We start from the raw sequence: 26,396 nt of genomic DNA, 5'->3' as shown, positions 1-26,396 counted from the left end.
AGCTGTTATAAAAGCGAAATCTATGTAATATGACTTAAAAGAAAATTGACTTTGTAATTTAAGGCCTTAAAATTGGGCCTCTGTCTCTTTAAGAAGCTCCTGCTCTTTCTGAAACTCCACCATCAAGAAGTCATCACAACATTGCTTTGTTTTTACCAGCGTTGCACTAAGAAGTAGCTCCTATAATATAATTGTAAGAAGAATCTAGTTTGAATTTCACAGTATGTACTCATTTTTAATATTTCTTGCATTTTTGGATTGAACCGTTAGTTTCCTCAACCAAAAGAATGAATTAAAGTCTCCAAAAACCAACATAACCAACATTCTGCCATTAGAACTAGAAGAAGAATCAGTTTTTGTTCTTCTGTCCAAATCTAAAATATATGTGGCGCTAGAATGAACACAAAGAACCGCTGAGAATTAATATTCTCAATATCTCATCCTTCGTTGGTGGATTTTGTGGAGGATGACCAGAGCAGAGAGGCTCTGCATCGACACACGTTGTGTTTGTGCATTCGTCCTAATAAACACCAGCTTAATATTCATAAAGGCTTTTATTAAAACAGTCTCTAACAACGCTGCCAATGGGAGTCACGTGACATCAGAAACCAGAGTGTTCGTGAGCAGTCACTCATTTTGTTTTCTCATTTTACTGCGAGTTAGTTGAATTGATTATTCTTAAATTAGTGTTGCTTTGAGTCTTTCATGTAATTATGAGAGATTCTTCAATCACCACAGCAACCCTTCAGCAGTGAGAAACCCCTGGATGGACCAAGCCCCGCATTCGAGGACGAAGCTCCTCTCCTGAACTGCTGTTTCTAAGCTTCCGCCTCACAGTCAGACCTCCCTATACACTTTCCCGCTCAGCTCCTTCAGACTAGCCAGCAGAAATTAGCAAACACCTTGTGGAACAGATCAACTGCTGAGTTCACTGTGAGCTACCTTTCTGTGAAATGCTAGAAAGAATGTTGCTAAAGGGTTATTAGAGGAGCAATGTTGCGATGACTTCCTGAAGGCAGAATTTCAGAAAGAGCAGGAGCTTCTTAAAGAGACAGAGGCCCAAGTTCAAGGTGCTAAATTGCAAAGTTGCATTTCTATAAAGGCTTATTTCATCACCTTCCTAAAAGTCATTTTTTCCAAAGAGTAATTTTTTTGGGGGGTGGGAGGATTTGTCTAAAAAACATCTTTTAGAAAGGACAAGATGGTGACTTTTTTTCTTTTTTTGCCAAAATCCCTTTTACATTCTGTCCATTATTTTAGGAAAGTGACGATTTGACATGAACAGCATTTTAATAACATCTTAAGGTAATGCAGTAACTTGTGCTGTAAACTGCCTCTTTAAGGAGCACCGAGGTGGTCTCTGGCAGTGATTAATGAGTATCTTCTTTTGCTAAAAGTTCCACATTTACAGTTTTCACCGTCTTCCTATGAATCATCACCTGTTCAAACTGTTGCCTCAGACTGAGGTGGGGGGGGGCTGCCATACCGACATCAACCCGACAGGAAACGTGACGCGTGTGACGCTCTCCTCATGGTTATTAACACCAAGACGAGGATCAGAGGAGCCAGCTGCTCTCCAGTCAGCACGCAGGAGGCGAGCCTCCTGGGGCCCCGTGTTGGTGCAAAAAGGGGACAGTAAATAATAAATCAGTAACCAACGCGCACAAGTTATTTGCTCCCCTGGAAACAGAGCGACTGCTGCGTAAACATGCGGTACTGCCGTAAACTGAAAGGAAATGACTGCAAAAAAAAACAAACATAAAAAAAAAACCAAGCGTCAGAATGTAGAAATAAAAGGCTGCTAATGCGGAGTGAGCTAATGAATGCAGCACCACCTGTTCAGAGAGAGAGAGATTGAGAGAGAGAGTCGTCAGAAAGGAACAAGGACATTTAAACTGTTGCTTGTTTGGAAGCAAAAGGGTCCTGAGAACTTTTTTTTTTGTTTGTTTTAAAAGAGCACAATCTCTGTAAATACTGTTTTAACCAAAAACCACAACAGTAGCTGTTATTTCAAAGTAAGAGCTTAGAAGATGGGTTCCGGTTCACTGGGATTTCTCAATTCAAACATGGACAAATGAACAAAAATGTCTTCCTGCACTGCAAAAATGCAACAACAAAAAAACCGTATCAAGTCATTTCTGTCTAGTTTCTAGTGCAAATATCTTAGTGCATTTAAAATAAGACAAAATAAACATACAAGTTAAACTTTTCAGTATGAAATAGAAGCTTGATTGAAGAGAATAATTCCTTAAAATTTATGATCAAACGCCTATTGGATTATATCACTTATTACAAGACATGTTTCCCCTGTTAAAGGGAAATAATCTGCCAGTGTAAAAGTAATATTAATGTACTTTTACATTAATATGAAGGACCTATTTTGTTGACTTAAAACCAGTTTCTATTTCTTGCTAAAAAGTTACTTCTAAGTTGATTTTGTCTTATTTCAAGTATTCTAAGGTATTTAAACTGGAAACTAAACCAAAATGACTTAAGATGTTGTGTTTTTGCAGTGTAAGTGTTAAGTGTAAGTAATATTCGGGAAACTTTTTGTCGTCTTTGTCTTTGGTTCTGATCCTTGTGAACGAGAGTTATTTTCAGAATCGGCATTCTTCTGTTCAGCTCATTTCTTTTCATAATGTCAAACAGAAACATAGCCAGTGTTCACTGAGCATTAAAAAAAAAAAAAAAAGGAAAAAAGAAGCCATGACTGGATTTTTACTCAGTTTACAACAAAACAGTCTTCTGGTCCAAACACAACGAACAGACCAGAGGAGAAACAGCAGGAAACACAATGAGAGTCAGGAAATGGCTTTGACTGATTGAAATATTTGTAAAATCAACAGTTTGAAGAAGAAGACGAGGTGAAAGCCATGGCTGTCCCTGTGAATAAAAAGTGGGATCAACACATCCGGAAAGCGTCAACTTCAACGATTTCAGCTCAATTTGGTGACTGTCTGTCTGTGTGTGTGTGTGTGGGTGTGTGTGTGTGTGTGTGTATCCCATTATGAGTGTGTGTGAGACAGAAAGTTTGATCCTGAAGCGACTTATTGATCAGAAATGTTGGAGCCGTGGTCACAGAGCTCCCCAGATCTTTGCTTTGTTTATTCAGCTAAAATTTCACTATGTTCTCTTGCCATTGTTTCTTTTCTTTTTTTTTCATAAAACAAAAAACAAAAACATTCCCAGATCTTTACGTGATGAAAGTGCATGAAAACCGACGGGGTGCAGCGTCGGTCCATGTTTTGACATCAGACGTCCCGGCAGGACGCCGGTCCACTGTGGAAATGCCAAACAGTGTTGAAGTGGAACGCCTGTGACGTCCTTTATGTTTTGACGGTTCACGTCCACAAGTCTGAGGCTTGTTGTCGTTTGGCTTTTGCATCGACAGTGTATCCAGTCCAGCTTTTAGACTGCGGTTGCATTTTGGCTGAGTGACTGAAGCAGCCTTATGAAAATATCTCAAAGCCATATATCTATAATCATCCCATCGATCAGAGCCAAACTGGGATCACGGTGATCCAATACGGGCTGTGGAGACAGAATGCAGCTTCTTTCTGCCCCGTTTTCCATCTGCCCCGCCATATTTCCCTCCCACCGCCAAAACTCAGCAGAGAACCATACGCTTCGTTTTCTGTCTGTAGGTTAAAAATAATAATGTTTGTGGTACGTATGTAAATAAGAGATCATCTTCTTTTTTTAAGTCGTCCTGAACATTTCTGTTTCAGTCATACCGTTAAGCTTCAAAATCCTCCTAGCCTAAGCACATTGCAAAACAACGCAAACGGCTGGAGCGGGTTTCTATTTTTGTCAGTAACACTGGGTTACAAAAACCTGCTTTTTGGAAGTTATGTTTTTTACGACTGATTCAGGGCTATTTTTCTGAATTCAAAAACAGCATCCATTTTCCTCCATCAGGTCAGGTCTTTATTCTAATTTGATTTAGAGAAATTTGATCTCTAAGTCTCTAAGTCTACTTTTCCTCCTTTATTTTTTTTTAATAAGAAGACATATCACAAATGCAACTCACCTGCAACATTTAAAACAAAGACAAACACATCAGCAGCCATTTACATTAAATTAAAGTTTGAATACATATTATGAGAATGTAAGACTTTCAACTTATAAAAAAGAAACAAACAATGGCAAGAAGCTATTTATATTTCTGTAAAGAGGAGGAATAGATCCAACCTTTCAATTTTTGTTTGTTTTTCTGTTCTTTTTGTTCCTTAGCATTTGTTTTAAAAAGGACATAATAGAAATGCGACATTAACATAAAACCTGCAACATTCAAAAGAAAGACAAACACAATCAACAACTATTTACATCACATTACAAATTTGAATACATACAATGATGATTTATAACAGAAACAAACACAAGGAGCTATTTATATTTCAGTGAAGAGGCTGAATCCCATGTCAAATAAAAAAAACTGTCCTTTCCTTTTATCTTTTTGTTTGTTTTTGAACATTTTAAAAAAAATAAAAGTGCAATAAAAATGAAACATTGACTTAGAACTTGCAATATTTAAAACAAAATGACACTGTATGGTGTGTTTCAAGCCACTTAATGTATCTGAAGGGAGTGAATGTGTCTATGGCCCCTCTTGCACTGCACAGGCCTCCACTTGGGGCAGGACATCCCCCTTGACCCAGAGAAGGCACTCTACCCTTTTCTGGCTCAAGACCATGGCCTCGGACTTGGAGGCACTGACTGGAAATGCTAACGCAAAAACGAGCAGTCCTGCTTTTAGGTCAGACGGGTTGAACCCGGACAGGGTCCAACCCGGTCCGACCTGGATCCCATCGGTCCAACCCGGTCCGGTCCAACCCGGTCCGACCTGTCTGACTTAAAAGCAGGACTGATCGTTTTTGCGTTAGCATTTCTAGTCAGTGCCTCCAAGTTGGACCCGGTCCGGGTCGGTCCGGGTCCAACCCGTCTGACCTAAAAGCAGGACTGATCGTTTTTGCGTTAGCATTTCTAGTCAGTGCCTCCAAGTCCGAGGCCATGGTCTTGAGCCAGAAAAGGATAGAGTGCCTTCTCTGGGTTGAGGGGGATGTCCTGCCCCAAGTGGAGTAGTTTAAGTATCTCGGGATCTCGTTCACGGATGAGGGAAGAAGGGAGCGGGAGATCGACAGGCGGATTGGTGCAGCATCTGCTGTGGTGAAGAGAGAGCTGAGTCAAAAAGCGAAGCTCTCGATTTACCGGTCGATCTACATTCCTACCCTCATCGATGGTCATGACCGAAAGAACGAGATCTCGGATACAGGCGGCCGAAATGGGGTTCCTCCGTAGGGTGGCCGGGTTCTCCCTTAGAGATAGGGTGAGAAGCTCGGTCATCTGGGAGGGACTCAGTATAGCCGCTGCTCCTCCACATTGAGAGGAGCCAGTTGAGGTGGCTCGGGCATCTGGTCAGGAGCCTCCTGGTCGTCTACCTGGTGAGGTGTTTCGGGCACGTTCCACCGGGAGGAGGCCCCGGGGAAGACCCAGGACATGCTGGAGGGAATATGTCTCCCGGCTGGCCTGGGAACGCCTTGGGGTTCCCCCGGAGGAGCTGGAAGAAGTGGCTGGGTAGAGGGAAGTCTGGGCCTCCCTTCTTAAGCTGCTACCCCCGCAACCCGATCCCAGAAAAGCGGCAGACGATGGATAGATGGATGGCATTTCCAGCCCGGTCCCATCCAGCACCCTGGAGCTGCAGTTCCAATCGGGCTGGCCAGACCAGGCTGGATTGGAGTTAGATATTGATTGGTTCATTGGCTGCGGGGGCAGGACAAAGACCAGATCTCTGGGTCAGAGCAGCACTCAACTTTCTCAATGTCTGTCATTTCAATGTGCTGCATTAATAAATTCCTGTCATTATCTATTCTCACTCCACACTGGGATTACAGTCGCCTCTTCAGCCAAAGATTTTAATGGTAAATGTGATTAACATTTCTCCAACTGAGCAGATCATAAGTTGTAAAGACTGAACGAGGGATTTCTGCATCTGGTGTTGCTCCAACGGGGAAATCCCACCAGCCGCAGCGGTAGTTCAGCTGGCCGCAAGTCCAGCTCAGAGACGACATTCAGATGAGATTTTGTTTAATTTTTTTTGTTAAATGCGAAGCTGAGGTAAATGTTTCCTTTAGCTTCCTCGCTCATAATCGCATTCGGAAAGACCAGGATGGGAGAACCAAGAAAAAAACTGCTGCGGTCGTTGGGGAGATCGCCTCGGTAGATTTAACAGAAACTCAATTTACGTCACATAAATCGAATCGTCACGTAAATCGGTCATTTTGCAACGACAAGGTCTATAGGACCAGGTCGAATGGAGCCGGGCTGGGTCAGGCCAGGCCGAACCCTGCAGTGGACAAAGGGCTTATCTCAAAGGACTCATTCACACTCTGCTGATGGCAAGCTACTGCATTGTAGCTACAGGCTGACAGAAGTGAGGCTGCAAATGTTTGCACCGTCTGCCCTTCTGAACAACACCAGCAGGCAAAATGGGTGAATTGGGAAAACAAACAGTAATTGGTGGACAGACTGGGAATCAACCGCTGTCGCAGTGGTTCCCAACCTTAGTCCTCAAGTACCCAGCCATAGTCCTCAAGAACTCAGGCCCTACATGATTTAAGTGTCTCCTTCCTACCAAACTCCTGATTGACAGACTTCTGCAGTATTTGGTGGCTGCAGAGGAGGTCATGCAATCATTTGAATCAGGTGTGGTGAAATAAGTTATTTTTACATGAATCAAAATACTAATAATCTAACAAAAAGGGGCCATTCACTTTACTTTAATGACGTTGAACACTGATGTGATGGCGTTTCTCTTTCTTCCAGGTTCTATATTTTGCTTCCTTCTGTAAAGCCTCTACAATCTCGTAGTTCTCTGCCTCGATTCTAAGGGCTTTTTCCTTTTCCAGCATGAGGGTGAGTTCCTGGACATCTTTGAGTAGAGATCTCTGTTTCTTGTCCTCTCCCTGAAGCTTCTTGGTCAGGAGTTTGGTCTCATCTGAGAGTGTCGCTGTTATCTTACAGGCTTTCTCTAAACCTTGGTAAAGTTGATCACGTACCTTTTCCAACTCCAGCTTAGCTCTTTCTGCCTCTTGTCTTAGAGCTCTTTCTTTCTGCAGTTTTTTGTTTGTTTCCTGCCGAATATACTCTATAGTTTTCAAGAGAGAAGCATTTTCAGTCTCTCCTCGGATCCTAAGTCTTTTCTCCTCTTGGAGCATTTTCTCCAGCTGTTGGAGTTCCAGTTCAAATTTGTCCCGATCATCCAAAGTGATCTCAGCTTGACCCTCTCTGGACGTTTTCTCCACGTCCTGAAGCTTCTTCATCAGTTGCTCTGTAATCTCCACAGCTTCCTGTTTGTCCGCCTCAATTTGGGCTCTCAGTTCTTGCTCAGTTTTCAGTTTTTGGTCCAATATTTTTATGCAGTTTTCTGCCTGGACCCTCAGTGCTTTTTGTTCTTCGATGGTTTTCTCCACGTCCTGAAGCTTCTTCATCAATTGTTCTTTGATCTCCACAGTCGCCTGTTTGTCCGCCTCAATTTGGGCTCTCCGTTCTTGTTCTGTTTTCAGTTTTTGGTCCAATATGTTTATGCAATTCTCTGCCTGGACCCTCAATGCTTTTTCTTCTTCGATGGTTTTCTCCACGTCCTGAAGCTTCTTCATCAATTGTTCTTTAATCTCCACAGTCGCCTGTTTGTCCGCCTCAATTTGGGCTCTCCGTTCTTGTTCTGTTTTCAGTTTTGGTCCAATCTCTTTATGAAATTTTCTGCCTGGACCCTCAATGCTTTTTGTTCTTCGATGGTTTTCTCCATGTCGTGAAGCTTCTTAATCAATTGTTCTTTTATCTCCACAACGTCCTGTTTGTCCGCCTCAATTTGGGCTCTCCGTTCTTGCTCCGTTTTCAGTTTTTGGTCCAATATTTTTGCAATTCTCTGCCTGGACCCTCAGTGCTTTTTCTTTTTGGATGGTTTTCTCCATGTCCTGAAGCTTCTTAATCAATTGTTCTTTAATCTCCACAGCTTCCTGATTTTCCGCCTCAATTTGGGCTCTCCGTTCTTGCTCCGTTTTCAGTTCTTGGTCCAATACTTCTATGAAATTCTCTGCCTGGACCCTCAGTGTTTTTTCTTCTTGGATGGTTTTCTCCAGCTTTTGGCGTTCCAGTTCAAATTTGTCCCGATCATCAACAGTGATCTCAGCTGGAGCCTCCTTGGACGTTTTCTCCACGTCCTCAAGCTTTTTAATCAGTTGTTCTGCAATCTCTATTGCTTCCTCTTTGTCCGCCTCAGTTTGGGCCCTAAGTTCTCGTTCTGTTTTCAGTTCTTGCTCCATCATGTCAAAGAAAGCCTCAGTACATTTAAATTGATCCAGATTTTCATTTTCAGCCTCAATCCTCAGCTTTCTCTCTCTCTGGAGCATTTCTTGAAGCTGTTGGACATCAAGATAAGGAATGTCCTCATCTCGAACTTTGATTTCTGTTGAAGTTTCAGTCGAGACTTTGTTCAATCCTTCACAGTGGCAACAGAATTTCAGGGGAATCTTGATGGCTTCCCTTTTCGCTGAATCACTTTTTGCATCAAGATTATTTTCACTCTTCAGCTTTTCCTGGAGCTTCTTCACCTCTTTCTGAGCCACAGCGATATCAATTTCAAACTCAATGGTGAGCATCTCAATTTCCTGATGGTGTCTCTTTTCCATCTCCTTCATTTCTTGTTGGAGTTGCTGCATTGTGGGGCAGCATGTCTCATCTCTGACTGCCAGGCCTTGGTCCTTGGATTCAGCTTTCTCCAGCTTCTCCTTAAGCTCCTGAATTTCCAGAAGCAAGGCCTGCTTCTCCTCCCTCTCTTCTGAGAGAAGGTCTTCATAGTAGCGTTCTGTGTTGAACTTCTCCATCGTAATGGCCTCAACATCTTGATGAAGCTCCTTGATCTCCTGCTGAAAGATGTCAAAGAGCTCATTGTTGAGATGATAGATCATTGGTTTCGGCATTCTGGTTTACTCAAAAAGGTTTTGCTCAAAACAATGTTTTCCTCACAATTCGCACAATTCTCACAATTCTCACAATTCTCACAATCCTCACAATCCTCACAATCCTCACAAGCCGCACAATGAAAAGTGGGTGAAGATCTATGGAACTCTGTCTCTTTATATGGTACAATTCTTGTGTCTGATGCATGAAAAAGCCTGTGATGTCATCAGTGAAATTACCATGGCGATAATTCTCACCATCTTATTGGCTGAATTTGTTACAATACAAAAATATTATTAATCATGGAGCATTGGAGCACATACTGCTACAGTTCAGAGTTGATTGAGCAATTCTGTCTAATTGATGACATTATCAATTCATTTCCATTAATATTGCTCATCTCCAAAAATGTTTCAGGAGAAAAGAAAACGGATTTCTAGCAGAGTGTATGAATTAAATGTTAAAACTTGGATTTCTGTAAATTGAATAATAAACACTGATAAGGGTCAGTCCATGTGAATTGAACATTGTTTTTTTGCTCTGTCCTGATGGAGTCTCCCTCTCCTCCTGCACTCATTGATCCAGATTGTCAGGAAACTGATCCACATGTGAGAACAAGTCATGAATTTTGATGTTCATGTTGCTCCATAGTTCAGAAAGTCGACCTGATGGAGAAAAAACAATGTGGGTTTTGGATTCAGCTCATCAACATGAACCTAAAGCAGTTGGAAAACCTGATAGTTTTTCGTTTGTTGACCAGTGTAACTGGACCATATAATTGCGCAAATTTGACATTCCTAAAATGAATTTGATCAATGGAAATAGGCCAATTTCTAAATAAACTCAGTTTTTGATCAAAAGTTTTGCCGCTAAGACAATGTTTTTTTTTTTCCGGTCTGAATAGAAATCGTTTTGTTTTCTTTTGCAACACTTCAACAGAAACAATGTTTTTCATGTCACACGATCAGCAACCGGACATTGCCACTGGCGTTCCTCCAACTACTACAGGAAATAGCTGGACAATGTTTTTTAATGACCTACTGCGTGAACAAACGTATTCACATGTAATTTTACAAAAATCCAATAATTGCTTCCATTTTAGTTGGTTGAAGTTCGGCGGGAGGAACTTCAACCAACCTTACAAAGTTTGTTAAGGTGATTAATCTGATTAAATTTTCAAGCGATTGACAGCATAATTATTGACTCTTTCTTTTCAGTTCCCAGAAGCAGGTTGATCAGCAGATTCATCTATAGGATGCAGAATCTGCTATTTTCATCTCAACAACTTTTTTTATCATTACTGCCACCTTGTAGTTGAAGGAATGCATAACACCAAAGCGACATTAAACGTAAGACTCAATGATCAGGGAGAAAGATCATTACATTTCCCTAACATATAATAGAAATAAAAGAGTCGAATACAGTCTGAAGATACAAAACAAAAAGAATAGGACACAGGAAGCTAAAGTCTGTCATAATATTTTAAAGTCTTCTTCTATCCTACTATCACTCTGTCTCTCCTTCCCTCCCTCCCTCATATCTTCCCTTTTCTCTGGGAGCCGGCTGTCAGGTGGAGGGCAGGGCGCTGTCTGCTTGTCCGCCCACACACAGCACCAGCCACGCTGAGTCGGCCCACCACACTGACAAACACACGCATCCACACAGAGTTCACACACAACACCGAACGGGGGAACATTTAGATTCAGCGCAGAGAACCTTCCCCAAAACTTTGCGAGACTTTAAGATGCGGCGAAGCTGGATTCTGCTTGTGTGGGAAGATGTGAAGAGCTGGGATCAAAACCAGACTTGAGACGTGCCTCTAACAGCAGAAAGTCTTCCAAACTTGTTGATTTTGTTGCTTTGAGTAGAAGTTGGAAGTCCTTCCCTACAGGCAACTTGGACAAAATATCTAATCGATATATAGCAGAGCAAATGCTGTTGTACGTAGTAGAAGCTGCGATTCCTTTGACCGTGTACTTGTGCAATTCGACATTCTGGAAATAAACTTTTCGATTAATTTTGGCGCTGGGATGAAGTGGGTTTTTTGTCTAAAACTTGGATTTATTTACAAAACTGCAATGGAAACATTTTTCCGCATCACAAGAGTCACATGATCAAAAACCAGACCTTGCCGCTGGCGCAAACCACAAAGAAGAAGACAGAAAGTAGTTGGAGGATGGTTTTTAATGACGTATGGCTTGAACAAACTTCTTCAAATATGCATTTGTCGCACAACTCATTACTCTAAACATAAACTTAATTTCCATAAACAGAAGATGAAAAAAGCATTTTCATTATCACTTGAACTTTAACTTCAGGTTCAGATAACATTGTTCAGGTACAATGCTATACCTCAGAAATTACAGAACCAAATCATAAATTGGCCTCAGTTGCAATGGTTTCAAAAATGCCAAAGCTACACTGGTTAACAAAAACAGAAAGTGCAACACGTCCAACTTAATTCACATCATCATTTCAGAAAGAGAAGTGATCAAATCCTCAATGTCAGATTTTATGGCATTGGATGTAAGAAGGAATCAGCTCTCATCTCGCCTCTATCATTTGTGCTGGAAAAGTTGCAAAACCAAGATCGATGGTGGAAACTCTAAAAGGACATTTGGAGGTGTTGCCAACATATCGAAATATCAACACAACCAACACCTGGGCAACTGAGAGCCGAGAATGTCAACAAACCACAAAGTGACAGCGCTTCTGAAACCGAAAGGTGATCGCGTTGACATCCACAAATGAAATCCTCACGTACAATACAATGACAAACCTTCGATACTCACTTTCATTACTTCAAAAATTTGTTAGCTAGCAGCTTTTACTACCAGGTACTCTGACTTTCTGCCTCTCTCCATCTCACCTTGAAATTTGAACTGAAAGCAGTTCTCGAAATGACAGAATGCTCTCATTTTCTTCCAGATTTGTGGCAAAAACACAACTTGCAAAACATTTCTTTATTACTGACAAGGTTTTGTGTGTATGCGTGTGTGTGTGTGTGTGTGTGTGTGTGTGTGTGTGTGTGTGTGTGTGTGTGTGTGTGTGTGTGTGTGTGTGGGTGTGTGTGTGTGTGTGTATGGGTGTGTGTGGGGGAATTTCCCTGCGAAATTCCCCCCACACACACCCCACAAATGAGAAATTTCCCTGCGAGAATTTACATATGCACGTACAACGTCATGATAAGATAAAGAACACCTCGGTCTTTGACACATAAAGAAACCTTGTGCTAACGTTTCCGTCTGCATGCTTTTAATTTGACAAGAGTCAAACAGAGGTCTGAAATCCAAGAACTGGATAATGAGAGTCTCTGCAGCTGCTCTTACTTTCACCCGCTAGACAAAAAAAAAAGAAGAAGAAAAAGCAGATGCACCAGTCGTTCTGAAAGTACTCTCCTACTTTTATCAGTTGGCAGCATTTACGTTCTGATGTACTTTGAGTTTTCGTATCTTGTTCTGCGGCAGGTTGTTAAGAAAAGTTGGGGATGTCGCGGTGGAGACGGTTAATGAGTTCCTAACTTCCTCTAGGATGAGTCAGGCCTTTACAGAAACGCTTTATGAGCGTTTTCAGAAGCCCTGTTGTGTTGAACGTTTCTGGTGGAAGAGTTCGAGGACTTGCAATCCAAACCGAGTTTTGCTACAACCGACGAAAGCCACACCGGCAGACACGGACGAATAGGAAACAGATTACAACTTCCACTGGTTCACCAAATTTTCATTTCTACTTCCATCTTATTTTTCCCTTCGTTTATTGATTTTTTGTCTTACGCCACCTCTTTCAAATCTGCACAGAGACAAAACATGGATTAATGAAAACAGAGTAAATATTTGATTGTTTGAGTTTGATTTTTTTTTTCTTTCCCTCAGCTGCCAGCCAGGAAACCTCCGCTGTAAGCTCTGCTAAATTCAAAGCGCAGAAACTGTCTTTTGAAACGTTCGCTCTTTCCTTCTCCCTGCATCAAAAACTTGAAACAGCAAAACACTTTCATGGGGAAGACCCTCATCTTTTGCTTTTGAAACGAAGAATGAGAAATAACCAGAATGCCACCATTGCCGGTGTGAGTACGTTTTTTTTCTTCCTTTTTCTTCTTAATATTTGCCGTCACATGAAGCCGTTCTGCTGACGTCTAATGTATCTGAGGCCCTTTTCAAATGGAGATGGAAATTGTAGCAGAGAAACAGGCCACTTCACATGAAGTGCTGAGTTTGACTTGTGTTGGGAGGTTCGGGAGAAGCAGAAAAGCTGCACTCAAGTGTTTTCTTTCTGTTATCTCTTTCTATGGAAAGCTGGGGCTTTCATCTTTCAGCTCAATTATGCTTCCAGCATTTCACTCACGTTTTTTTTTTTTCTTATGTTTGGTGTTTTGCTTTGGAGTACAAGAGTACAGACAAATAATTGGTCAAAGCAAACCCAGACATGAGCAAAAGCGCTCGTTTAGGTGTTGATCTACTTTGATCAACGAACACAGCCGTCGATACTTAAAGGGGAAGTATTAAGTAAAACTGGCTGTTTTTTAGCTTTACATCATGCAATATGAATATGAAAATAGCATTTTATTGCTATCACAGCTGCTGGTCTTATCGGGTGCGTCCCTGTCGACTTTGAGCCATTGAGAAATAAACATTCTTACTGATTCTTTAAAAAAATTAAAAAAGAAACAGCTCCAGATAAAACAGACATGTTGGATGGAGAACGTCTTTGGACACAAATTTTCCAAGTCTTACTACAGATTTTCAAAGCTCTGCATCAAAGTCAAACAGCACATTGATGGGCAGCTGGTTTCCTTCGAAAAAATGTGCTTACAAACAGGCCAAGAAGTCAGATTTACAAAACAATTTAAAAATCTTAGAATGGTGTTTTATGTATTAGGGACTGTAAATAGAGACAACAAAAAAAGGAGTAGCAAATGTCTGATAAAATAGTGAAAACAAAAAATTATCTTTTTTTTCTAGAAAAAAAAGAGTAATTTTTAAGTTTGAAAAGGTTGCCACATCACCTAATCTGTGCATCCAGTGAGTTTTGTTGACAGCTCAGTTCACGATGCTGGCAGTCAAACTTCATACAGTTGAACATCCACCAACGTCGCCCTCTGGCAAAGAACACGGGGAAAGTTCTGTCTCTTCCCTTTATCGGTTTTGTCACGTCAGTGTGCAAAAAGCCCAGTGACTAAACTGGAGGAAGATCTTGGAGGCATCTGAATCTGAAATCCCCCCAGGGGATTTCTGGCAATCAGGGTACTTTGTTGTGACAGTAGGAGCACGACAAGACCTGCCTCAGTTCACAGAACCAAACCTCGGTTTCACCAACTGTGTTTGCCAAAGGGCAAGAGGCTGACTGCTCTTTGTGCCCTGAAGTGTGATTCTTTAGGAACATTTTTATGGGATGTGTTAAAGGAAAGTGAAAGAAGCTGCTCTTAAAATTGACAAACCTTAGAAATGACAAACTCATGGTGCGTTCACATCAAACGCTTTCTGAGCATCGCTGTCGGAGGTGCATTGTGGGCCTCTGCGATTCGTTTCGAGTGCCTAGCGTGGCGCCATTTGAACCGTTTGAAGCGATTTGAGTCCGTTGAACGCTCAAAGCACGTTTGGTGTGAACGCACCCAACGTGCACACGCATCGAACTTAAAGCGTCAGATGAGTTTTAGACGCGCATAGTGCTTTTTGTGTGAACGCTCTATTAAGAGAAAGGAGCTCCTTCAAAACAACGACGTAAATAAATAGAAACTAATTAGTAACAAATCTAACATTTTCTCTGGTCAGAAACCACATTGCATGGCTCCTGTTTTGCTAAAGGGAAACTGTAAGTACTTTTATTCAAGGTAACCACAATGGAGAGACGCAATGCTAGTTGCACAATGCAGAGTGCAACTAGCAAAAGGGCAAAAAGACAATTCTGTTGCATGACATCCAGAACGTCTCTGTTCTGTTCAAATGAAACCTGGAGATGCAGATTGTGTATAAAACAATGCATATTTTATGTTCCCTTAATGTACTTTGGGGTTAAAACTCACACTAGACAAGGAAGTTTGACACACAAGATGACTTGGAAACAGCTAAAAACCCTGTATCAAAAACATCTATTGAATGCAATGAGAAGCAATTATTGTCCACTAATTCTTATTTTGAATCTTAAATTTACCTTTTCAATCATTTCTACATAATGACATGCTGAAACGGAGGGCGACCCTCACAGTGCTTTTCTTAAATCATCACATCTGCATACGTCTCTTCAGCCTTGTGACAAAAAGTTCCTCCAGAAAATGACTTTTAAAGTCATGCTGCGTGTCAAAAAGAATCAGGCCACATACAATGACTTCAATTTTGTAACAGTGTTACGTTATGTTTCATCGTCAAATACCATTATTGAAGAACCGCGGGAGAATATTTTGTCTGAGAAACGTTTCCTATTCATGTGCTTTCTTTCCAATTGGTATTAATTCATGGGAGTCCAAAAGTCTGACACCTCACAGAAGATTTCAAATATGAAAATTATTACAGTTGTGCTCTGTACTATTAAGTCTGTCATAAGAAATAAGTCTGGAGAACGACTGAGGTAAATCAAGGAGAGTTGGACCTCTGATTGGTACCCAGAAAGGTCGGTTTCCACCATGGAAACAGATTCAAGAAATAGCCACACAAAGTCGTCCTGGATTCTGAAGTGATAATCAACTTGACCTTTTTTGGAAGATAAATGTCTGAAAACTGTTTTTAGATGTCTGAAAACTGTTTTTAGAGCTATTAAAACCTCTAACAGGTTTTTTACGAGGACGGGCCAGTGTTTAGCTCTATTTATCTCCCTATTAACAGCTTTTCTATCCCCACTGAAGGATAGAAAACATCTCCATGAAGCTGCCACTGCAGTATTTTAGCAAAACACATTGAAATTTGTTGCAGTAGTGTGATAATTCATGAGACTCCACAGTGGCTCAGCAGCTCCAGCAAAATTTTAAGCCACAACATAAAGTGGCTTTACCGGATATACCTCATAAGTTTTAAACAAAAATTGGACATCAAAGTCAAACATACGCACCAAAGATTATTTTCTAACTTAGAAACAAATAATTTCCCCTTTCTTTTTATTCAAAACATATCAGAATCTGAAAAATATCTTCTGCAATGTCTGTGCGGTTTTTGGGCAGCTCACCGGAGCGCTCAGCTCGGCCCACCGAACTCCAACGTCACACAGTCAGAGTCTCCGGGCCGACTGCGGCAACGAGCCCGAGGACTTCCCCGTCAACATATGACTTAAAAACCCAGAACAGTGCCACGAAAACAGCCGCCCTGCACTGTGAAACACACCGAACACTTAGTCAGATCAAATGTCACACCATCAAGTATTTTCTGGAGTCTGTTTGTTTGGTGGACAGCGGTTCCGACTGAAGAGATCAATTCAGACACGAGGAGCAGTCACATGTCTGTGTTTATGCAACACAGAGTCGATATGAGGCTGTTTGTTGCCCTACACACACATACACACACACGCACACAGAGGTTAAGCGCTGACTGTAATGAGATGAGTAATCACTTGTGTCAGATGGCTTGTCTGCCAGCAGAACAGAAGAGGAGAGCATGTGCCAAGAACCCTCACCCCCTCCACTTCTTCTCCTCCTGCTCCTCCTTTTTCTCCTCCTTCACCATCTTTCTGGCTCCCTCGACCACGGAGAGAAGCCGAAGAAGCAGAGCGCCGTTTCCCCCTGCGGGGCGGCAGAGCGGCTCGTCCCTCTCCTCTCTTCTCTTCTCTTTTCGGAGGTTACGTCTGAACAGCATATGGCCGATCGCCTCCTCATCTGGATCCAGATGGGACAGATGAGGAGAGAAGGAGAACTGGCTCGGCGCACGGTGGAGTGAGCCATATGTCCACACTTCAAGTTGTAATGTGGCGAGGAGCCGGAGAGGAAAACCTCCCAGGGAACGATGCGACTTTTCACAGAGACGCTTTTGAGGCCTGAACGCAAGCTTTCCGAGCATCTCTTTGTGAGTCGTTGACGTCCAAATAGGATCGGTTGAAACTGGTCCCAAAAATGTCACAACCTGCAGCCCCGCCCCAGAAAATACAACGTAAGATATGAATATGAATGATATCAAAATGAATTCTATAATTCTGTCAATATTTCTTTGTCAGCTTGGGTGCTCCATTTTTCAAATGAATGTCACAGTTTCAAACAAAATATTTAATAAGCAATCTAAATATTTATTTAACAAATGAAATATCCACTTCCAAAAGAAATGTTTAGCTAGCATGAAGCTAAATATTTAGCTCAAAGCTTAATATTTCCTAAATATCCATGTCCTAACTAAATATTTTGATTGCTTCCTAAATGCGAGCAATAATGCTAGCAATACAGCTAGCTAGCATTATTGCTCGCTAGTATTTCAGTTCAAAAATAAATATTTGGTTGGAGGTAAATCATGAAGCTAAATATTTAGCTATAATATTTAAATACTTAGCTATATCAGTAAGTAAATATCTATGTACAAGCAACGTATTTAGTTTGCTAACTAAATATTTAGCAACGAAGCTAAATATTTAGCTTGTCTGCTAAATATTCAACCTCAAATTAGACATTTTGCTCAGAGCTAAATATTGAGCTTATTGACTTGGTAAAAACCTCATGAGTCAAACATGTATGGAGACTTTCTGCTGCTTCCATTCACAGCTCCTGTATTAAATCTTCTGGTCAAACAGTTCTGTGGAGAAATATGCAGGTAGGAAAAGTAATGCTGGTCGGAACGCGAGCAGAAAAATTAACCCAATTAAAAGCTGCAAGGATTTATTTTCATTTCATGTTGTCAGCACATCGCAGATATGATTTCTCATAACTGTAAACAAAAATTGTTAAAAGTTAAGAATTTGTTCTGAAAAGGCAACCAGTCCGGCAACATGTCTTAAAAAACAACAATCGTAGCACACTGCAATTGTTTTAAAAAGTATTGTAAGCAATAAGACATGAGCTGATATCAGACTTCCAGTTTGTTAACTTTTAACTACACAAAACGAAAATGAGAAAACTGAAAAAGTAAAACAGTGAAACCCAGAAAGAAAGTCGACGAAGAGGAAAAGACAGAAGAAGAGTTTTCTGTCATGTTGTTAAGCAGCTGCTGTTGTGGACTGGAGTTCAACACAACACATGAACATACATGTACACCAACATACATGGATACACACAAGGGAGCGGTGACAGACACAGAGAAAATATCCGAATTTCCATGTTTCCTCCGAGCCGGTGCCAGCCTCTTCTAGATGTTTGTCAGCTACACCTCCTCACATCTCCACAAAGAAAAGTCCCCCGCTGTCACAAGCCACCGAAAATAAGACGTTTAAGAGCACAGAGGTCAGCATTGTGCACGGCGCAGACCTGCCGCCCCCCCACCAGGAGGAAGAAATGAGAGAAAGTGCAGCAAGAAAAAAAGCCATAAATATCTCAAATTGCAAAGCAGAACACGCACAAAAACAATGAAGGAGAAGAGAAAAAGTTAAATGGAACATTTTTTACAAGAGTTTGGTTTTTGAGTCTTCCTAGAATTTGAATATTTGTGAGTGAAAATGTTTTTTGGATGCTCGTGGGTGATTTTCTTTTTTTTCAGCCATTCCTGCTGGCTCTTGCTGGGAGCTAACGCCGTTAACTTTTTTAAGATCAGTATTGAAGAAGGGATTTTGTTTTCTAAATGATGCACATTACATGACAAAAAGCAACTGAAACAGACTTATTTTAGGTAAGAACTTAGTTTGATCTAAAAGGAAAGGGGGAGCAGAGTAGATAAACCTCTGAGACAAAAGTAATTATTTCCCATCTATGCCTTGTTAAAAAACATGTCTTTTCACATGACAGCTTCAAATCCAAAAGAGTTTTATTGCTACCTCTAGCAAAGCGCGACCCACTGCTGCTCCCTTCAGTTCAGTAACATATTGTATTTCAATCCGATCTCAGATATCCTGGTTCCATTACAAAGACGAGAAACGAGATAATCTGGGTAAAGAGAAATGGATTTTCTTGAAACATGGGCACTTTTTCCCAAAAAGGAGCAAGTGAGAGGGAAGTTGAATTAGTGGAGGCAGTCCATGTAAACAACAAAACAGTGAATAAAGAGGAGTAAAGCCAAAGCAAGACAGAGGAAAAAAGTGAGGAACCAGAAAGAAACCGAAAAGACGGTTCACAAAACGTTTTTTGCGCGTGCGCACAATGAAGAAAGGAACAAAGATGATTTTTACCATCCATCACAGTGACGCCCCGGTAGATTAATCCTGTGAACTCAATGAAACCAGGAGATGTGGATGCACCACAGCAAAAGGAAAAACAACACAGAAAAACTGTTGAAAAATAAAACTAAGGGCACCCGATTTATTGGCCCGCAGATTTCCTTAAGTTTGGGAGATCGGCGATCAGCCGATACTTAAATGTATTGGTCGATAGTAGAAGTGCTTTGCTAGTAATTATCAACAATACAACAACTAGAGAAAATCCAAAGGTGTCACATTTCACAGGTCAGAAAAACGTTTGATTCAAAGAAAAATGTTGAGGAAGATGGATGTAGGTCAGTTAGGCTAGCTTGACTTTGACAAACTTAACATGTAGATGTACTGTGAAATTCAGTGTTTCGTTTTAGTCCAAAAAATTATCTAAAACTGATCATTTGTGCATATTATGACAGATTATCTGTAGAGAAAGTGGTTAAATTATTTCATGATAATCACAAATTCAACATCAAGGTTTGAAAACATAAACCTGTAGCGGGCTGAATGTTTTGTTCTTGAGACTTGATACCGTTGAACATAATCTCTGCTCTATCACCTAATGGAGCTGTGGTGAGTCAGTGTAGAGTAGCCGAATAAGAAAAAAGAAAGAGTGGTTTTGATTTGTTCTTTCACGGTTTTTCTGCATTACCGTTTGCTGTGGCGCACGGCACCACGTTAGCAGCACCTCCACCGCCAGGTTTCATTTTGGTCACAGAATTGTTCTGCAGGGGCTACGCAGCTATAAACGGCAAGTAAAAGAACATCCAGACATCTTTACCCTTCGGCGAGATGTCTGGATGTAAACAAAAACATGCAAGACAACAGAAAAAGAAAAACAGGGCAAATTTACTTGTATCACTGTACGCGCAAACAAGTCTCTGTCCAACAATCATCCGCAGTTTGGTCTGTGATTGGCCAGCTGCAGGACGACCGTCAGTGAGTCAGCTGTTATCCTCAGACATCTGCCGTGGACAGGACCGAGCGGAGAGGTCACGTTCCCAGTCAGTCAGTCACTGAGCCAACCTTTCTGTCATCCCAGCACATCAGTCTACGCCACCAAAATAGAATCAGAACAGCTTCAACTTTCCTTCTTTCTTTTTTTTTTTTTTCCTGGAAATTCATTCCGTCAACAAGTCAGACAGTCAACCTGCCACTCGCCCAGTCAGTCACCCTGTGAGTAAGTTAGATAGTCATCTGTCTATCATTTAATATTCTGACACCAGCATTAGTCATTATATGACTGTCACTTCTGCAGTTGCAGACAGTTGTCAGGTAAAAAAGAGAAATTGAATGAAATGTTGGTAAGCCATTAGCGTTTGTACCGTGCTGAAGCAGGAGGATTTTATTACAAAATGGATTTTATTTTATTTTTTATTTTCCTGAAATGTTTCTGGTACTTTTGCTAACATGATTTTGACATATCCAAAAACATTTTGTTTGAAGCCTTCAGGAAATGTTTTTTAATCCACTTGAAATGCACTGTAACTTGAAGTATCATCAGAAATATATGGGATGTAAAAAAAAGAAAAAAAAATCCAAATTGACACAGTGGGATTAAATCACAGTTGATGAAAAGAACTGTTGTAAAAAGCACCGACTTGAAAATTATTACAATTTCTGTACATTTATTGAATATTTATATAAACCATTATTTGAAGAAAATAAATCCTCATTTCGTATGTTTTATACTGTAGTTGAACGATGTTTATGCTGAAAGTCATCTTAAAGTTTTAGACTGATTGCCATAACCAACAGGCCACTGACTTCAGCTCCTCATGACTTGAGTTTGGTTTTGCAACAGAATGCTAATGTTATAAAATAAGGCTAAATTTAGAATGTGCAAGAAAATGTTATGTTCCAGCGGTGTAGCATTTCCAGCTGTAAGTGTGTGCTCTCAGAAAGGTCTGAGTCTTGAGTCATGTGTGTGCGGGCCTCAGTGTGTGTCTCTGAGAAGAAGGGACACAATATGGCACCATTAAGCCACTTCTTATAACATCACATCCAGCATGGAGCCAGTAAGACCGCAGTGGTCTCTGCGCGGGCCCGTGTGTGAAGGCATGCGAGAGGGTGTGTATGCCTCTTCAGGTGTCCTGGTACGCTGTGTGTGAGTTGGCGAAGTGAAATGGCACGCACACAAGCTCGGCGCCGATTATGGTGACGTAACAAAAAAAAAAAAGCCCTCACCCACTCAGGCCAGCGTGGCATCATCAGTCTCAGCTTCACCTCTTATCACTGCAGTCAGCTGGATGACTGGCTGCTCTGGCTCACGAATGTAGGACTAACAAAAGTCTGACGACGATGCAGAGCAGTGAACACACGTACATCAGCTGAGAGTGAAAGCTGAGGCACTATCATAGTGGAGGACGTGTTTTTAATTCTGGCCGGACCGGAAACGTTAGCAGCTACGTCTTATTTAACTTTGAAGGCGACATCTTGAAGAGGTTCTGAACTTCTGAAGCCGTTCACTGAAGTCAACTTAAAACCCATTGAAGTCACAACGTACGGCCGTCAGATTAAATTTTATTTTGTACCGGATTAGGATTAATAACTGTCATTTACAACAACGACAAAAACCGTTTCTGTCAAAAGCAGGTTTCCAAGGAAGCGACACTCTCTTGTGCCTGTGCTAAGTCTGCGTAGCTCGAGGGCAGCACATAATGAAAGTTAATGAGGGTTAGGGAAAGCAAGTTGAAATATTCAATTTCTCATTAAAATGTCAGGTTTTTGTGTTTTTTTCTCCTGTGCGCCGCCGGGTACAAGCGTGTCACACGCCGCTCAAAATGTAAACCACAAAGAAACCAGTCAAATGAACTTCCCCTGTTCCCACCGACCGACAGCGAAAGATAACTTACAGGCATACGGGGAGGCAACGTTTTAAACATATTACGCGTTCAGATAAGACTCTACTGTGTGCTTGTTCCCTTTTTTCAGATCACCCGCCCACCTAACAGAACCCAATCGTGTTAGGTTCTGACACGATTGCAGTTTTTCTTTCAGGATTTCATCACAAGTGGGAATTTTTCCCCTCTAACCTGTTTACTTCCAAACTACATGAAATATATATTTGAGGGGGAAATGTGTATTTTAGTAACGTATGAGATCAGCGTGTGCTAGACTACTGCTTTGAACTCACTGACACGCTATGTGTGGTAATTCCCAAACCCATGCTGAATAATGCATGTACATAACAAAACCAGTGGAAAAACATGCTTGCACATTTAACATGACGTAAATATGCAATTGAAACCATGAAGCTAGACATTTACTGACTCTAAAGAGTATCAAACTCCAGGCCTCCAGGCTGGTTGTCCAGATGTGTCTTTGGTTCCTCCACACCTGAATCAAACAGCTGCACTGATAGTTCAGTTTATGACCTAATTATTTGTTTCAGGAATATTTCAAAGATGCAGGAGCCCCATAAAAACTAAAGCTCAACACTTATCACTTTGCTGGCAAGCTAGCTCACTAGCTAGCTAACATACTAACCTAAACATTTTCTGTTTTCGGTCAGTTAGGGTTACCTAAAATATTTGTTAAAAGTGTGGTTTATGAATATTATCAGATTAAAATGTCTTGAAGCAGAGAAACATCTGTAAGATGCAGGAGACTAAAGTTTGACACTAATCACTTCACTGGCAGGCTAGCTCACGAGCCAGCGAATGACAAACTGATCTAAACGACTGTTTTAGGTCTGTTTGTTAAACGTCTTGTTTGTTACCTAACTATTTGAGTCAGTTGTGTTGAAGCAGAAAAACATTTAAAAAATACAAAAGGTTCTACAATTTCACAAGCTAGCAAAGTGAAGGGAGCCAGTGAGTTAGCTAACTCACTAGCGAGCTCACTAGCTAGTGAGTTAGCTAACTCACTAGTTAGCTCATTAGCTAGCTCACTAGTGAAACTGACCTAAATATTTCCTGTTTAAGATCAGTTAAAATTACCTAAATTATTTCTGTTTTTAAAATACCAGAAAATTATATTTTAAAGAAAGTTTAGAGTTTTCATTTTCACAAGACATTTACGCTCACTTGAGGCATAAATGTGGATGCATTTCGAGGCAGTACAACACATTAAGCCAGAAAACGTGCTAGAAAGTAAACCTGTAGATTTTTGTAGCAGATATTGAAAAATGACCTTCAATACACCTTTTAAAAATTCAAACTGGCAAAATATTCGGTCGCAAGTTTGTGTAATCAGTTTGAATTGATGCCCTGGAGCAAGAAAGTCTTTGTTTCTTGTGTACAGTAGAAATTTTTCACCTATAAAAGTGAGTTTTTGGGGGGGAAACATCCTCAAAAACGTGCAGTTAATGATCCTGAAGCATCTTTGTAAGATACAGGATGGATATTTGTGTCATATGTCTCTGTGCTGGCCTTCTGATGCGCTGACGATCTGTCCAGAGTGTGCTCTGCGTCTCGCCTGATGACAGCTGGGAAAGGTGCCAGCCCCTGCTGCAACCCTGAACTGGTCAAGGCGGGCGCAAAAATAAAAATATAAAAAATAAAAAGCCAGAGTGAGTGAGGGAGGCAAATTTGGCCTAAATGGTCACTCCAGACATGTTTGAGTTACCTTCTGGTGCTAGCTGGGCATGTCTAATCCAGATTATCTCAAAGTCACCGAAAAAGAGGCTTTGGCTGGAACCCTGTTAGGTTCTGATTATACAGGAAATTAAAAACACACTGATTACCAGCTGTAGTGCTCACTCAGCCAGAAACAGGATTCACCTTTAAAAGAGAGAATTTGACACATTTTTCTAAAAAGCGTCATGCCACTTGTATGATTTATTAATCAATTCATTTGTGTGCTGTTGTGGCCTTTATGTTTGATCACTTAACAAACTGATTGAAAAGGGATTTCATAAGCTAAAGAAGTGATTACCTTTCAGATCACATCATTACATTTCTCTATTATTACAAATTTAGGACCCATAATTCGATAAGAAATGAGTCTCTTGATGCAGTTATTGTTATTTCTCTTTATTTTAACTTGTTTTCTAACCTCTCTTAGCAGCGCCTTGGACCCGTATCTGGCTTTGTGCCTGGCTCAGTGTATTAAGACCTCACAAACCATGACACGCCCATATGGAAACACCATATGTCCTCATCAATACAACATACTAATCCATAATACATACCCATACACAGACTGCAAAAAACAACAAACGCATGCGGCAGTACGCTGTGGTGCAGACAGTGTGTACAAACACATAAGCAGACAACTCACACACACTTAAATTGGCTTCATGACCCATTTGGCATTGAGCAGCATCTGTTTAGCAACTGAAGACTCATAATAGGGATGGTAGTAATTTTCTCCCTGACACACTGAGCAGACAGGACAGGCGGGATCCTGTTTAGCGCATGTGAGCGTTGTCCCGTCCTGCTCCAGCATTAGGCTGTCATTGTTCTCTGTGCTACCCGTCTCTAACCACTGCACTGTAGAGAGACGGGTAAAAAGTGCTGATACTCAAAGGTGGACCACCACTATCTGACCACAGTGGACTCCTCGTACGGATGTATTTTATTAAGCAACAAACAAATGGCTCCTAGCGAGATAATTATATGAAATTAAATTAATTATTTATTATTTACAAAATAATTAGTTTGTTGTTCTCTGGCATCTCGCTTTGAGCTCAGAGTCTGAGAGGCTTTTCCTCCATCAAACATGCTATTTATTTTTGTCTCTTATTTAGTGGAAATATTGATGTTGATACTTTCTCCAAAATGCTAACCTTTTTCAACTTTTATTGCTCAACTGTTGAAAGTGAGAAGCTGACATTCACAAATGACATTAAAATAAAATCCAGTCCAACATCTGTTTGGAGGCGATTCCTCTGGAACCAGTTGGAGGAAAAATATCCCAACTTCACAAGATGTGCTTTTATCTTAACTGTGGTTCCACCTATCAGTCTGAAATTTATCATATTGAGGTCATCAAACCAAAGTTCAGATCTGCCATAACTGACTGACACCTGCTGACCTCAAGTTTGCAACCAGCTTCTGAAACCAGTGACCTCCTCCCAGTGTCACAAAATCACTCAGGAAGAAACTGCATTAGCTTTTCTATCACTTTGATATCTCTGCTATAACTGGTGGATATTTGCATATAAAATACGTCGATAGAGTTTCATGTACAATTTTGTGTCGATGTGGTAGATCTCAGCTGGCTGGTGAGAAAAAAAGTAGATCTTGGTCTCAAAAAGTCTGGGCACCCCTGATCTACAGTGTTCTGTCCAACACAGAAGCTAACATCTATAATCTTTTTTATTTATGTCTTTTTTTTTCTAACACAGAAGCTAATATCAACAATAATCTGTCCTGGTGCTAATGCAGAAGCTAAGACATCCACGGTCTTCCTTATCTCGGCTCTTGGAGGTTCCACCGATTAACGCCAAGGAAAACACAGTCGCTCCTGGATTTCCTGATTTGCAAACTCCAGTTAGCAACATGTTCAGCAGCAATATGCCTAGGTATCTTATATTTTAGATTTGATCCAGGTCTACTTTCCAGACATTTTGTGTTTGCTGGAGCGGTTAGGTCCGCATGGATCCCAGACAATCTCTCTGAGATCCAGTCAAGACAGACCTAATGCTGAACGAGTTTTAATATAGCAGCACAATCCCAGTCCACCTCCAAAAAGCCCACAAATTAGAAAGACAACGCAAATCCCTTAAACTATAAATTGGCCAGACTCCCTCTCTGTTTTGCCAGTTTATGGCAGCTTTTATTGTGAACATAAATATGTCAGACATGCAACATCTCATTATGCTCCATCAAATCTAATGGTTGGGAATCATTTGAGGTTTTATGAAGAGGAAGAAATATTTCCCAGACATCTGTGGAGAATCAAAACTGTGCAATGAAATGATGGCAGGTCTGGATGTAATGAAAACGATGGAGCATTCTGGGGGAAAAAAAACACTCATATGCTAACACAACCGTCTCAACTGTTCACGACTGACTGGAATATATATCACAAAGAAAAGGAGGAAAAAAAGATTTGCAATATTGTGAAATTGACGTAGGAGTTGAAAATGTTGCAACTTCACTTTATACACATTTTTTACAATTACTTCACTTTATATCTAGTTACACCTCCAGAAATGTGTTGGGTTGGAGGCTACCAATATTTTTGGGAAAGAAAAGAAACAAATAGCAAAGTTTAAAGATTCATTACTGGCTATAGATTGAAATATAGCCTGA

The 26,396-nt window shown here is 40.8% G+C and overlaps 3 protein-coding genes across 5 annotated transcripts in view; all 3 read right to left on the bottom strand.

Moving 5' to 3' along the window:
- Positions 1-26,396, bottom strand: part of il1rapl2 (interleukin 1 receptor accessory protein-like 2) — a 333,900-nt gene that overhangs the window by 279,227 nt on the left and 28,277 nt on the right. The gene's annotated exons all lie outside the window — the stretch shown is intronic.
- On the bottom strand, positions 6,777-7,713 carry LOC129362706 (golgin subfamily A member 6-like protein 25). The gene has a single exon (XM_055034410.1). It carries the CDS (start codon positions 7,653-7,655, stop codon positions 6,777-6,779), a length of 879 nt encoding a protein of 292 aa, XP_054890385.1. The 5' UTR covers positions 7,656-7,713.
- LOC129362705 (trichohyalin-like) lies at positions 7,863-8,978 on the bottom strand. Its single transcript, XM_055034409.1, has one exon. The coding sequence runs from the start codon at positions 8,976-8,978 to the stop codon at positions 7,863-7,865; it is 1,116 nt and encodes a 371-aa protein (XP_054890384.1).

This window comes from Poeciliopsis prolifica, unplaced genomic scaffold (assembly GCF_027474105.1).
Source record: "Poeciliopsis prolifica strain line A6 unplaced genomic scaffold, Auburn_PproV2 SCAFFOLD009, whole genome shotgun sequence".
Lineage (NCBI taxonomy): Eukaryota > Metazoa > Chordata > Actinopteri > Cyprinodontiformes > Poeciliidae > Poeciliopsis > Poeciliopsis prolifica.
This window is presented reverse-complemented; position numbering and strand designations above follow the sequence as displayed.

What these genes read in the sequence shown, in the direction of transcription:
- LOC129362706 (XM_055034410.1), bottom strand. Translation starts at nt 7,655, where the DNA reads ATGAAGAAGCTTCAGGACGTGGAGAAAACCATCGAAGAAGAAAAAGCA.
- LOC129362705 (XM_055034409.1), bottom strand. Translation starts at nt 8,978, where the DNA reads ATGCCGAAACCAATGATCTATCATCTCAACAATGAGCTCTTTGACATC.